Here is a 15,989-nt window from a genome sequence, read left to right as displayed (position 1 = left end):
TAAGCCTATCATCTTCTTAGCGACCATTTTAGCCAACCACTTTTTTATTGCCCGAAATCGAGCAACGTGAAGAGACCCATGTCATGGTGATTGTGTATGAGCGATTTGACAAAATACTGAAGACTTGATATCTGGAGACATGTCTAGAGAAATTCCTTGAAAAATCCGTACAGAAAGTTCTAGAGGAATCCCTAGCGGAGTTCTTAAGGGAATCTCTAACGGAATTCCTAGAGAAATTCCTTGAAGAATCCCATCAGTCCATCAGTAGTTGCTTGAGAAATCTCAGGATGGATTTATGGAACAATCCTAGCAGGAATATTGTTTGAGAAGCCCAGCCCAGTAGAATTTGCTGTAGAGATTCCAGCTCACATCTATGGAGCAATCCCAGCAGAAATTTCCGGAGGAATTTCATGGGAAATTCCTCAAGGAAAAGACGCCTCGGAGAAATGCCTGCAGGAATCCCTAGAGGATTTTTTGGAGGAATCTCAGGAGAAATTGCTGCTGTAATCGCAGCGGAAACTGCTTCAGGAAATCCAGAAGGAATTTGTGCAGTTATATTAACAGAATTTCCTGTAGCTAACTCAACAGGATTCCTAGAGGAATGCCAAGAGGAAATCCGGGGAGAAATCTATGAAAAGCTCCTGGGGAAACCCTTGGATAAAATTTTTGTTGGAATACTGGAGAAATCCTACCAGGAATTGTTTGAAGGATTTCAACAGGAATTCCTAGAGGAACCACAGCGGGAATCCCTGAACGAACCCAGGAGGAATCTCTGAAGAAATCCGTGGAGAAGTACCAGGAGAAGCCCCTAGAGGAATTCCAACAAGAATGTCTGGAAAAACTCCTGAAGGATTTATAGGAGAAATTGCTGGGAGAATTCCAAAAGAAATGTTCAGAGCCATTCCTGGAGGAATCTCAGAGGTAATTGCTTGAGATATCCCAGCAGGAATTTATGCTGTCATTTAATTTTAGTTGTTTTATCAGTTTAGCCTATTCCTGTATGATTTCTTCAGATGAACTTTATGCATAAACTAGCTGACCCGATGTGGAAAAAGATTGTTTTTAAAATTCCAGTTACACTACTTCACTGCAACACTTTTTCAAATAAACGTCTGTTGGTTCATAAAATACTGCCGAATCTATTGGTCGTACGCTTTTATATAGTAGAAAGGAGAGTTCCAGAGATTTCTAGAATGTTCAGCTATTTCTGTAAAGTTCTCGAGAACATTCCAGAATCTCTCTCTTGAACGTTTACTAATGAGAATGAGCATGAGCATGAGCAGAGCATGAGCATGATTGACCGCCCGCGGTTGCTCCTCTGTTATTGCAAGGACATCTGCATTTACACAAAGAACCAACAGATGATGCTTGGGATTAGCCTTCTCTTCATTGTGTAAATGCTGACATCCCAATACTTTCTCTCTCTTGAATGTTTACTAATCTCCAGAAAGTCCTCAAACTTTAATGAATGTTGATGTTCTAGAACTTTTTGGAAGGTCCATTTTATGTTTTTTCATGAACGCTCACCAACTCCCCGAACATTATGTTCCAGAAAATTCCAGCCAGAAGGTTCGTTATTTTATTCTTTTTGTAACGTTCAGCAGCTTCTAGGAAGTTCCAGGTATTTAAAACAGTTCGATATTTCAGTATATTCTAGAGGATTTTTCTGTATTTTTGGAACGTTCAGTACCTTCTAGAAATATCTCAAAAATTTTTGAATTGGGTTGTTCCACAACATTTTTGAAGGTTATTTTTCTTTTTTTCCTGGAACGTTCACAAACTTCCGTAAATTTAAACACATTTTTCGTTAACTTAAAAAGTTTACAGTCTTGTTCTTAGTCTTGTTTTTGGGACGTCCAGTAACTTCTTGAAAGTTCTTAGAATCTTAAGAATTTTTATGATCTAGATTATAATACTTCTTTTTAAAACATTCAGTAATCTTCAGAAAGTTCTCGAAATTAAAAAAAAAGTGTTACAGAACATTCCATATGATTCTTCTACTTTTAGTAGCTTACAGAAAGTTTTCCGTATTTGAGAAAGTATGATAATCCAGAATATCTTAGATGATTGTTTTACTTTTGGAACATTCAGTAACTTCCAGGAGGTTGCCGGAAATTTTATAGATTTTTATGCTCCAGAACATTCGAGAAGGCTCTTTTTTGTTTTTTTTTTGCTTGTTCCCTAAATTCCATAAAGTTTTCTAAGTTGTATAAAGTTTGATGTTGAGAACATTCTACAAGGTTCTTTTCCAAAAAGTTTAGCAACTTAGAAGTGGTCATTGGAAGAGGGAGTTCTCAGTTAATAACTGTGGAAGAGCTCATATGTGACAGAAGCTCAAAGCTGAGAAGCAGGCTTTGTACCAGTTGAGATGTTACGCCAAGAAAAAGAAGATGTTCCATAATGCTACAGAAGGTTCTTCCCTTCTTTTTGAAGCGTCAAGAAACTTGAAGAAGATTCTCGAAACTTTAAGAAGTTCAATACAATAGAACATTCAGGAATGTCGTTTTTTTTTCTTTTATCTGGAACTTTCAACAATTTCCAGAAAGTTCTTTAAATTTTTAGAATATTGATGTTCCAAAACGTTCCAGAAGGTTCTTCTTATTATTTCTGGAAAGTCAAAAAATATACAGAAAGTTCTCGTAATTTTTAGAAATTGGATACAACTATGTTGAAATATTTCTACGAAACATATTTCCCTAAAAATTGTTCATGCAATACCTCCTGTAATACCCCCAGGATTTCCTTCATGGACTCCTGCAGGACTTTATCCAGTTATTTCTACAGCAATTACTCTAGTGATGTATACAGATATTTTTATAGATGTTTCTGCAATAACTCCTCTTAGAATTACTCCGTGCATTCATCGATGAATAAATCTAGGGATTTTCCTAGAACTTTTTCAGGAATTCCTCTTGGAATAGCTTCGGGGATCCTTCTAGGAATTGCTTAAAATGTTCCTCTAAAAATGTCTTCAGTTGTTTCTCCAGGAATCACTCATATAGGAATTCCTCTAGAGATTTCACTAGGATTTCTCTATTAGATTTCCCTATTGGGCATTCTCTAGGTCTAGGGCTTTCCCGGAAGTTCCTCTTGGGATTATTCCGGAGTTATCTCTTGATATTCCTATACGAAAATCTCTTGAATTAGCTTCTGCAATTCCTTTAGAAATTCTTGGTGGAAATCCTCCTGGAAATCATGCAGCAATTTATCAACCCGTTTCTGCTGTGATCCCTCCTGGAACTGCTGCAGATATTTCCCTAGCACTTTATTCAGGAATTCCTTCATGGGTTTTTCAAGGAATTTCATCTGATATCCTAACAGAGATATCTTCAAAGATTACAATAGGAATTCCTTCAATGATGTTTTTTTAGGAATTGCTCCAGGATTTTTTCCAGGGACGCCTCTAGGGATTTCTTCGGAGATTGCAATGAGGATTCTTTCAGAAATAGCTTAACCCTCCTTGTGCATTAGGGTCATTTTCAGCTCAAACCGTGCACTACGTCAACGAGTTGTTCCAAACGTGATGGATTAGGAAGGTTAAGGGATTTATCCGGAACTCCTGTAAAGGTTTTTGCAGAAACTACTTACGGGAATGCTTCAGAAATTCCTTGAGGGTTACGTCCCATAATTTCTCGCGAAATTTCTCCAGGAATTCTCTCTAAAATTCCTTCAAAGATTTCTCCACAGATTTTTTAGAGATTAAGCTCTAGAAATTATAGTTAATATGAGTTATTATTTAAAGTTATATATTACTTTTACTAGAATATTAGTTTTAAGGAAACTTAGTGGACGTTTATTGAGGAATTTCTTCTAAAGATTCAGCCAAAATTTTATAAACTCGAAGTTGAAGCTGAAGAATTGAAAGAGAAACTGTTCCACGAAACTCACGATCCTGAATTTCATATAATTTGAATTTCCAACTGAAATTTCTAAATTCAAATGACATTTGGAAACTCTTAAGAAACATATGGTGGAGCCTCGTAGCCGTGCGGTTAGGGTCACCAAGCTTATAATCGCACCATGCTATGGGGTGAGGGTTCGATTCCCGCTTCGGGCGTTGAACCTTTCGTGAGAATAGTTTCTTCCCCGTTTCCACTGGTGCATGCTCCGTTGTCCGTTGTCTAATGTTAAGTTTAAAACAGTCTGTACAGCCGAAAGCTGAAGACGTTGTCCGTGTCTTTTATATTATATGGAACCCAAAAAAATAACACTACCTCCATAATAGGTGCAAACCAGACAAAAAAAATAGGGAAAAATATTGTTTAACCCTCGTAGGATGTTGGTCAATATGACCCATACAGGCACGCCGAACGTGCATTGTGCCATCGTGGCGCACCTAAAAACCTAAAAAAAATCCCAATTCCAATCACTGGAAAAGTTCTTTATGAAATTTCAGTTGAAATTTCTGGAGGAATCCCTTGGAGAATTCACAAAAACATTAGCGGAGGAATTACAGGACGAAACATTACAAGAATTCCTCTAGGTATCCCGTTAGTAATTTCTGTTGAACCGTCTGGAGGAGCACCTGGATAAATTGCTTGAGTAGTTTCTGAAGGAATCCCTATTGCGATCTCCGAATAAATCCTTAAAACCATCCGTAGAAGAATTCCTTGAAAAATTCCTGGAATAACTCCTTGAAGAATCATTGGTGGCATTCCTATTGAAATCTCGAAAACATCCCTGTTAGAATTGCTGAAAAATAATTTGGAGAAATAAATGGAACCATTTCTGGAGGAATCCCAGTAGAAATTAGAAATAGCTTTTGCAGGAATTCCAAAAGAAATCAAAAGAGGATTCTGTTAGGCATTAACAAGAGATACTCCTGTAAGAAGTGCTGAAGGAAACCCACGAAGAACCCCCGAGAAATCCATAGAAGAAGCCCTATAGGAAAGATGTAGAGCAATCCTGGAGAAATTCCCTGAGATATATGATGTTTTATTAAGTTCTGGAGAAATGACTGAAGACAGCCATGGAAATTTTGTACAAGAAATCCCTAGAGGTATCTCCGATGTAATCTCTGGATAAATCCCCGGTAGAACTTTTGAAGAAATCTGAACAGGAAAATCCCTAGACAAACTCTTGGACGAATAAACGGAGGCAGGCTAGTAGGAATTATCGAAGAAATTCGGATCCCTAGTGGAGTCCCTGTAGAAATTTTTGGGAAAAGCCCTGCAGGAATAGCAGCAAAAAAAATCTGAAGAAATCCCAGCAGGAGCTTCTAAAGGAACCCCAAGAAAAACTCGTAGAGGCACCACAGGCCTGCAAAAAATCTTAGGGATATATGTGAATGCTTATAAAAATGCATGGATAAGTCGCAGCAAAATTTTCTGCAGGGATCCCGCTTTCTGAAAGGAGAAATCTCAGGAAGAATCCCGGCAGCAACTCCTGAAGCAATCCCAGCAGGAAATCTACCACACAGTGGCGATTCCCTAACCTTAAATCTGCCTGTTTTACGAGTAAACATTTAGAAATTTTTTGAACTACTGAGCTTGTAATGGATGTAGGATGATGTAAAATGATTTCCGTTATGTTTTTGATCAAAAAATCACCGGAAATATTAATTTCTAGATCGTAGAACAGGTAAAAAGTGAGATTACGAGACGCCACTGCTACCACATAAATCTGAGCATGAATTCCTGTAACAAACCCAGCATGGAGCCGTTCATAAACCACGTAGACCAAATTTTGTTTATCTCACCCTCGAAGACTATTGTCCATAAAAAAAAAAGAAAATTTGTGTGGAGCGTAGACTTTGAGCAGAGAAACCCTTCTCTACTTTATCACAGCTCCAACAGCTAAATGTGTACTCATCAAACAATCAGCACTCCTGTTCCAACTTCTGTTTCCAGAAACAATCCACCAAAGCACTATCATTGTCCCGTTTTGCACCGCTACGCTTGTTGAATCATTCATTCGTCGTCATCAGTCTCATATTTTGCAAACTTTTCTCACTCGAACCAGGACTCCTATCGGAAGACAGGATCAGGCCCGCAGCATACAACTTCCTATCCCTACGAGCTAGTAGGCCATAAAGAAACCACCTCGTACCTAAAAGAAAGGTGTGATCCTTTTTCTGCAAGTATGTGTGAAAAGCTGCTGCAAAAGCAGAAGAAAAATCAAAGAAACCCATGTGCAAAAAAATCAACCGAATTGCTTGCGACCCACCACAAGAAACACGCGGTTTTGGATCACCGCCGCGCCGGCCTCCGCCGCATCCAAATCGAAGAGAGGATCACCCATTCGACGAAACGTGGAGAGGCAGTTAGCACACATTGCATTTGGTTGGTGGTCCCTCTTCTTTGATGATGGTAGGTACGCCAGTGAGACGATTTGCTAATTTTGATCACGTTTCACTTGGTTGAAGCTAATCGTTTCCTCTTTTGCATATGTTCCTTTCCTAGGTAGGTAGGTAGGTATCGTGCCGAAATAGTGCGGACACAGACAAACAGACGTATCACTTGGAACAAAATGCGATAAAAATCGTCGTCACGCAAACATAATCGCCCAATGCTAATTACGCTGTGGTACGCAAACCTTCTGAGTAGATGGCGGTAGTGAGCAAACGTCAAACAAGAGCAAAAACGATGTGAGCGCCATGTGCGAGCGATTTGCGAACTACGGATTATTTGAATTATCCGTTAAAAAAGGAAACGATGGGAAGTGAGTAGAGTGAGACGTCTGTTTGTCTGTGGTGCGGACACAGATATGTTTGTGGCGTGTATACACAACAACAACACTAGAGACAGTGTACTTCTGAGAAATCTAATTAGGGCACACACCGTTTCGGATGAATGGGCGAAGGAGACATTATCTTGATTTTGGAAGCAACATAGATTACTTTGCAAACTTTGAAGAGCAAATTTTTTTCATTGGTAACTTTCTCACTTGTCCTGACTTGTCCTTATGAAAAGACCTGAAATTTTCAGGAAAATTTGAAGACTTTTGATTTTTTGGTTCTAAATACTTCAGAGGAATTCAGCAAGAATCGACAAAAGTTGAAAAGAAATTGAACGAGTTTATTTTTGGCAGAATTTGTGCATATTTCTAAGCAAAATCTCAGGATTTCTCCCAAGCTTCTCCCGGGATGTTTCGCCCAGAGAATCTCTCGGGATTTTTCCAGAAGTTTCACCCGGATTTTTTTTAAAATAGGTTTTTCAAGGATTTCTCCAAAAGTTCCAGAATATCTCTTACGATTTCTACCAGTTTGCAGGACTTAATCCAGATTTCCTATGGAGTTCACTTGGGATTACTTTTCGTTTATCTTTGGGAGAAATCAGAGGATTTCTGGAAGGAAATTTTTGAATAAACTCGAGTAAATTCCCAAATGCAGTTCCAGAAGGAACCTAGAATAAATTTCGAGAGAAATTTGGAGAAAAAATCGTAAGGAATACCTAGGATTCTTTTTCAAAAGTCTCCAGAGGGAACAATCTTAAAACATTATTCAGGAAGGAGTTAGAAGAAAGTTAGACAGTATCAAACAAGTATTCTCTTGGAGATCCTTCAGCTTGTTATCACTACAATACACATTAACAATCAATCCCTCGTTGATTTGTTTAAATATTCTGCACTGGCTGTTTGGCTTTCAAAATGTGTTTGTGTTATTTGTATCTTGCAAGCTCCAAGCTGAAGCGTATTGTTCTTTAATAGTCCAAATTAATCTTCCAAAATTCCATATTCCACACAAATCATCAATAACAGCTGCGTTGCAACATTTCCCGTTCGAAATCGTTCTCAAAAAGGCACAAAATCTCTTCATCTTTTCCCAACGTTTGTATCTTTGTAAAGTTTTAGCTCAGCTGGAGTTACACTCACCTGACTACATCATCCTCCACGACGTCCTGCATGTTGTCGTCCGTTGTTTTACACCAAACGTCCACTGCCGACATGTTGTTGTCGTTGTCGTCGAATGAATCCACCTAGCAGCAGAACACACGCCCAAATAGTAGAAATTCTTCCTCACTTGTCACACTCGTTTACTACGAACACTCTCACTGACTGGTGGCCTTTTTTTCTCACAGAGCCTACTTGTTATTCCACCGAAGCACAACCTTCTATATCACTTAAATTTTAACTATTTTTTTCCTTTCTTCGGTCTCAAGACGCTTGCTTCTTGATCCGGAGAGATTACATCCGTTGTTTTTCACTTTCTAACGTTTGCCACCTCGGAAAAATTGGCGAAAAACATCTGCGCTGATGATGCACTGCTAATGCTGAGGCTGCTACTACGATTGCTAATATTTCCCGCTTCGACACGCTCTGGCGGAATAAAGTAGAAAATCATCACAATATTTTTTTCACGGTTTAGTTGGATTTTTGTTTTCGAATAAAAATTCGCAAAACTTTTTTTTTCTACGGTTGCACTTTGCCACTAGTTTTCTTTTTGCCCTGCGATTATTCAATTTTAGGGTGTGTTATTTGTTATTGTTTTCCTCGTGCTAACTTTTTCTTCTTCTGCGTCTGATTACCTTCTCTGCTGATGGCTCTTGTTGTTGTTGTTATTGTAGTTGATGATGTTATTATTCACTCTCTTTCCCTGGCTTTCGACGCCGATTTATTTTCTTATCAGTAAATACTGCTCACTGGTTGTTACTGTTGTTGCTATTACCTACTATGATTGAGCGGCCCTCGTCGTCGAGCTCACTCTCACCCGCGCACTTCTGCACTCACTTCTTCTTCGTCGTCGGATGATGTTGATGATATTATTGTTGATACTCTGGGTGCGCCGCACGGCACGGGAGGCAGTAGGCTGGAAACGACGCACAACACAGGATGCCACGCCGCAAGCACAAGGACGGAGCCGTAAAAACAATGCAATGCTAATGCCACACCACGAGGCAAGGGAAAGAGAAGAGGGGAAACTCTACTCAAATCACTCACTCTCATTCAACCCTTCTCGAGCTTCACTTCACTATGCGATCCACATGTGCGGTATTATGTTATTATGGGTTATAGTAGTAAAGGCTAATGTCGCGCAAAATAACACCTCTACACAACACGTTTCGTGGCGACGATGTATCCAAAAAATTGGGGATCCTAGCAATTGGCTCACTTTGATCCAGCACTCCAGCAACACTTTTCCCCTTAAAACGTTGGGAACTCCTGCTTTCACAGCTTACTTTGATATGCGCATTCCGCACTATTTCGCCAATGAGCAATTTCGCGCGCGCACAGGTTCCTTCGATCCGATAATAATTCGCCTACTTCAATCACTTTCATTCGTTCTATACGCGCGACTAGCCGTAACCAAACACCCGAAAAACTATACGAAAAATCGGGGGAGCAATGAATGATATACGTAACGCACAGGTTCTCGAGAGTTGCCGCTTCCGACGACACACCGGATAACCCCCTAGGGTGTTGTACTCAACTACACAGAGGCACTACCTACTTGCTTGCTTCTTCGAACCGAGTAGCCGAGAGACCGAGAGCGAAAAATCCGCACAACACACTTTGCCGACATTCAGTCGATTTCTGGTGGCGGGAAACAGCTGAGCCCGTAGGTGACGCTATGTTGTTGTATTGCTACGCGCAAGGGCGGTAACGTCCAACGACGCCCAAATCGACCCCGACGCTCGCGCAATCACACCGGAAAGCGCTCCTACCCCCAAAAACCCGTCAAATGAAACCACTCTTCACACACCACAACCGGAAAAACACCGGTCCTAGTGTAAAATTACACCGGATCTAGTTTCGTCTCGGGTACTACAAAATGCGCTACGGTCCCGACAGCAGACGCGCGCTCGTTCCACTCGTGGGCGAACAACGAGAAAAATGCACACGCAAACGTTGTGCCACGATGAGGAGAAGGCCCTGGGTGGCGAGGGGAACCCCTGTGGCCAGTAGTGTTGGTGCACCCCAACACATTCAACCGGAATAAATTACGTCTTTTCTTTGGATGCACTCACACTCCCGCTGGTCCGCGGACGCTCGTTTTGGTTTGTTGTGTTGCGCGATCATTGCCAGTCAGTGCCGCAATCATTGACGACGCCTCCCCGCCGGTGCGGGCGTGTGAGCGAGAAGGCATTTTTATGGGGTACTGACGGCGTCGGTCAGGACGTCGTCGGAACTTTATCGTTCGGGTACATAGACGAAGTTGTGCCGAGCGCTGCTGACCCGAACGAAGGGGTGCAAAAGTAGTGGTGTCTGGTGATTGTGCATGTGGTGGAAGCGCTGAAGCACAGGAAAGCTCGAGTCTCGAGTGACGACGCTACGCTACACTACACCGCACCAGAAAGTCCATCCGCCGCCCCCTCATGAGTCGCACTGAGTCCAGCCAGGCTGGGAGATAGTTGGTCGCGTTTAGTAGTTGATTTGGTAAGACCACGTGGTTTATGTTTAATAATAATTATTATTATTAAATTAATTGTTATTAAATGATATTATTAAATGATATATTAAATATCAACTGTAGCTGGTATGCGATTCAGAATCAATCATGTAGTTGTAGCATTTTCCGTGTAGGTTAGTAATGCCGACAGGCCTAATTGGTGTGAACCCGGCTTAACTAGGTTCGAGTTCGAGAGCGACCGTCATTCATTAGCCGACCATCGCAGCGTTCGCAAGTGTAATTCTAAAACTGCACATTGTTGTAATTGTAATTGTAATTGTAATTGCTCAGTCCACACCCAGGCCGACAACTGTCAGCCCATCTGCTTGTAGGCAGATGTGGACCTACAAAGCCTCCCCCGTTAACATGTCCTACACCGAATTAGCACACCGGGATCTTCCACAGGCAGGCGCTGGCGTTACCAGTCCCAACAAGTGTCAGATACATTAAATAGATGGGGTAGAGGATATAGGAAGATGTGGGAATAGGATGGGAAGAGGCAGAAAATGAAGAGATAGTAGAGAGGTTTCGATTTTGTTGCTGAAACGAGAAAAAGAAAGAATGATAAAGAACATTAGCGATATGTTCATAGATTTTGATTTGGTCGATAATTTCTCATCTATTTTGTTTCCATAACGTTGCATCGGTGACCATTTTCATCGCCTTTCTAGTTTTTGTTGGGGCCATCTCGCGTTTTTTCGTCATGTCCTCTTTGCCGGTTGGCGACGTTCGGGATGTAAGTAGAAAAGCATGCATTTAATATGATTAGTACGACAGTAATTGTGATTGCTCAGTACTTCCAGCCCATTTGTCCGCAGTACATATCAGGCATCCCGTTTTAACAAGTCCTACACAGAATTAGAAACCCGGATCTTTCACAGACAGTCCTAACTAGTGTCAGATTAGTTCAATTGAGGATAGGAAGCGGCAAAATGAGAAGACAGTAGAGAGGTTTGGTTCATTGGTAGCTGTGTTCATGTGATGTTTGTCTGACATTGAAAAACCGTTTAATCCTCCACCCCAAATTTAATACCGGAAAAATATCTGATCAGATGTATAGTTTGGCAATTCTATGTCCACATTGAAATGCTTTTGTTCATACATCTTTATCAAGAAGGAATAATGTTGTTTACTGTTATAAAATAATTCAGTTAAAGGACAGCTAATGTATTGTAATCCAGAATAAACCTACAGAAAATGTCTCAATAAAAAGTTAACTCTAGTTCAACTAACTACACAAACTAAAAAGTTTTATTATATTTTACCAATGATTTCATCCTAATCTTGACCCTAACATAGTTAGCGCTTAGTGTAAGTGAACGCCGGTTATGATTTTGGTTGGACAATGACCAAAAATAGTGTTGTTTCGACAATAGTCACATACTATGCCCTACGACATTGACGATTCTATTGTCTATGGCTCACCTATTTAGCGCCACCCAGCAGGGACTTGGTCTGGTACCCAATTCAGTATATCCGCTCCACGTAATGTACCGTACCTCTTTGTTTTGTGATATATTACGCGGAACATTACTCTCTTCATTCTGATAGCGGCTATGTAACCCATTGGATTAAAAACCTCCATCAAACATGAAGCGATTAATCGGAGACTGAAGACTCTATACCAAATTTGGCTCAGAGACAGGTAATCAGTGAGGTCAGTTTTTCTCGTTTGTCAGAGACGATTGATACGTATTAAGACAAACTTTCCACTGCATCTGCCAGCAATAATCGGTGATCGATCAACATTTCGAGTACCCCAATTTACACAAGAATGCCAAGGATCACCGCTCATGCTTTACAATACAGTTGGAAAAACTAGAACAACGCCTGGCCACAATGATGCATAAAGCACTAAAGCGGACCGGAAGATTCGGTGAGCCAGCCCCCACCATAATTCTAAAACTGCACATTGTTGAAGAGAAATAAAATTTGTCATCGTTTTAAGAAAACTGAAATTGCTGGTGACTATAGTTTTCTCAGAAGTGGGATACAACTGACGCCGCTGCAAAATCGATAGGATTGGTCGGAACAGGAAAAACATTGGATAACTTCAATCAAACGAAACACTAGTGCAGCATCGCCGCGCCGCCATCTTACAAGCTGAATCGAGACTTGTTTGATCGTGATCGGAAGCGACCATTTGCAACGATATGCCACGACGACGTACATCGGCTCGACAGGAACAGGGTTTGAGTTCAACGCACAACGAGGAGACACTAATGGACGGATGCCAACGTTCGAATGCCACTGTCCAGGAAAAGCTCCTGCATCCGGATGAATTGAAGCACCTTATTCCCGAATTTCGCGAGGGGGCTGGTGTAACGAAGTGGCTCAACACCATTGAACACTATGCGGAGTTGTATGGATGGCAAGATCGTACGGTGTTGCTGTACGCGAGCTGCCGTTTGGCCGGAGCAGCTAGGGAGTGGTACAACGGATTTAGGGATGTTATCAACACGTTCGAGGAATTTGACCGGTTTATCAAGAAAGCTTTCCCTGACCAACGTAATGAGGCAGACATCCATCAGGAGTTGCAGCAGGCCGTGAAGATGTCCGGTGAGTCATATGAGAATTTCGTGTTTCGGGTCAATGCGCTGGGAATCAACGGAAGCGTCAGCAATGCGGCCATAATCGTGTACATTATTCGAGGATTGTCAAATGATCCGATCTACGACTGCCTTGTATCTCGACGCTATGGCGATATTTATGAACTGCTGGAACACATCAAATGGTGTGAGACAAATCTGCATTTTCGGAGGAAGAAGGGAACAGCAGTCCAGCTAGCGGAAATAACGAAAACTCAAGCAAGAACGATGTCAACGAAGCAAACCCAGCAAATCGTCTGCTACAACTGCAACGAAGAAGGACACAAATCCATTCACTGCTCGAAACCACAACGGATTCAACGGTGCACTAATTGTCAACGTACTGGACACACTGCTGCCGGTTGCCTGAAGACCACGACGCTGCCAGTCGTAGCTCAACCGAAACCTGCGATCAGCAGACCAAGTGTGAATGTAATCGGATACGGGGAGCAATACGATGATACTGAGCGGATTCTCAACACGGACCATGACTCCAGAATGAAAGTTAACGTTATACTTGGAAACGAATTGAAGGAGTACAATGCGTTGGTAGATTCAGGAAGTGCGGTAAGTCTTGTGAGAATTTCAAATTTACCTCGTATTATTACTAAGCAACCAAACCTTATCAGAGATCAGATTTTTGGAGCAAATGGCTCAAAAATAAATCAGCTAGGTTCAGTATCAACGAAACTAATTGTTCAACGGGTTGTGTTTGATGTTGTCTTGGTAATTGTTCCGGACACTACAATGAGTGTAGATTTGATACTGGGTCGCGATTTTCTGAATATGAACCATATAAACGCGGTTAGCTTCTCCGGTTATGTTTCTGAAAAGAGCTCGAATTGCTACGACGTTGAGATTATGAGAAACGTATTCCATGGTGACGATCAGAGTAGCGGTGCAGATCTAATACGTTTTGACGAATCAATGATATTGGACGTAGGTGACACTGCTGAAACGGTTCAACATACGAAGGAGATTAATGAAGTTTTCACTCGTGATTATGTAAAGCGCGAAAAACCGTCACAGCCTTTAGTTCATTATTCGTGTGATATCAAGTTGAAGCATGATAAGTATTTTACGGCAACGCCTGCTCGTTTGAGTAACACCGAAAATCAAGAATTGCCCAACTAACATTTTCAGCGCTATAAGCTTCAGTCATTTGCTTTCTGTTGTGTAATCATCGAGTAAAAGCAGTCAACGCTGAATAAAAGGAAAGCTAGTCAAATATAAATCATAAGCTAATACACGACTGCAAAACAAGCACCATACAGCTACCAAACTCGGTTTTCAGAAATCCATTGCTTGTCACTGGGGCTGCCTTTACTCCACTCTATTCCAACTCCGGGAGATTTCCCGGAAGATGTGAAAACTTGAACACATCGAATAGGAGTCCCCACTAACAAAACAGCTGCTACTATACAGTACAATTCATTATACTGACAAATCCCCAAACCAGCAGCGCTTTAAAGGCAGTTATGCGATTTAATTACGGCTAGAAGCTGTAATAAAGAAACTGTTGGTTTACCAACACGGCTTGTCGGATGTAAACATTATTGCCAAAACAAACTTCAAGCGGGATATATAGCTACTACACAAATTCTTTACAGCTATCCATGTATGTGCTGTGAAATTATTTGGGTTGCTTTTATTGCACTTTAATTCAATGCCGGAAGATGTGCAAATCGAGTAAGAGTCCCAGCCACTACAACAGCTGCTTTTATACAGTACGTTTTGTAATGTTGCCAAAACACAAAACAACAGCGCTTCGTAGCCGTTTAAAGAACACTCTTTCAGCTAGAAGCTGTGAAGAAGAATCTGTTGGCGCAACCACACAGCTTGTTCAATGTAAACATTATTGCGTTTGACGTTTCACAAGCTTTTACAGCAAGATGAAGTTGGGTAAGGTTTCTTGTGGCACAATTATGAAGCCTTGTCTGGAGTAAAACAAAACGGGCTATTTTCTATGTTATTTATATATAGCAGTGTGGCAGCGAGGACATCATCGGGACCAGTGGATACGGAGATCGGGAGTTCGATTCCAAGTAGCGGCAAGTACATTCATTATTCAATTTTAAAAGTGATAATTCCAGTTCCACATGTATTGCATCACGGTATCCATAGCCTAATTATATTTAATCGTTCAATTTGGGGATGCCGTAAAACTATTATTTAACAACTGCGAAAAGGCTGAAAAAGCGCCTTCTCATGATGTTATTCAGTTAGTGGTTACATAGGAGCCGAGAATAGAGCTATGACTAGGTGGCATAGAAGCTGATCGCACAGCATGTACAAGCTGATTAAGTTCGCCAGATTCATTGGTATAGGGCTTGCATAGAAGCTTCCGTCCATATGTACAACACAGTAACTCAGCATCAAGCCGTATTAAGGACGCTTTGTTGACGTTTACATTCACAATAAATGTTAGTTGAGTGAACCGTATTGTGGAGGACCTCTTGCGTCGCGATATAATCCGAGAAAGTGATTCCCCATATACAAGTCGCGTTGTGCTAACTCGCAAAAGGAACGGTAGCTATCGGATGTGTGTTAACTACAGGCCGCTTAACCGATTAGTCGAAAGAATGCATTATCCATTGCCAATTATCGAAGATCAAATTCGCAAACTTCAAGGTAAAAAGTATTTCTCTACATTAGATCTGAAAAATGGATTCTATCACGTCGTTATTGAGGAACAATCGCGTAAGTACACGTCTTTTGTAACCGCCGTTGGGCAGTACGAATTTAATAGATTGCCCTTTGGCTACGCCAACTCACCATCAATATTTGTGAAATATATATCGAAAGTATTACAAGACATGATCAAATCTGATAAATTAATAGTGTTTATTGATGATATCATTGTTGCTTCTGTCACAATTGAAGAGCATATTGCAATTTTGAGTGAGCTGTTCAGAACACTATCGGATAATCACGTTGAACTCAATTGTGATAAATGCCAGTTTCTGAAAACGAGTGTCGATTACTTGGGATACCTAGTCACCCATAATCGAATTCAACCATCCGATCGACACATTGAATCGGTTCGCGCAATCCCAATTCCGACTTCTAAGAGG

The 15,989-nt window shown here is 41.0% G+C and overlaps 1 protein-coding gene across 1 annotated transcript in view; it reads left to right on the top strand.

Moving 5' to 3' along the window:
* The first annotated feature begins 12,227 nt into the window (after positions 1-12,227).
* Positions 12,228-15,989, top strand: part of LOC109622675 (uncharacterized) — a 517,321-nt gene continuing 513,559 nt past the window's right edge. Inside the window, exon 1 of the mRNA XM_062850905.1 lies at positions 12,228-15,347. Coding sequence (XP_062706889.1) covers positions 12,481-14,049 — 1,569 coding nt within the window. The 5' untranslated portion in view covers positions 12,228-12,480 and the 3' untranslated portion in view covers positions 14,050-15,347. The remainder of the gene's footprint in view (positions 15,348-15,989) is intronic.

The sequence above is a fragment of the Aedes albopictus genome, chromosome 2 (genome assembly GCF_035046485.1).
Source record: "Aedes albopictus strain Foshan chromosome 2, AalbF5, whole genome shotgun sequence".
Classification (NCBI taxonomy): Eukaryota; Metazoa; Arthropoda; class Insecta; order Diptera; family Culicidae; genus Aedes; species Aedes albopictus.
The sequence above is the reverse complement of the archived record's forward strand: the minus strand, read 5'-3'. Positions and strand labels throughout refer to the sequence as shown.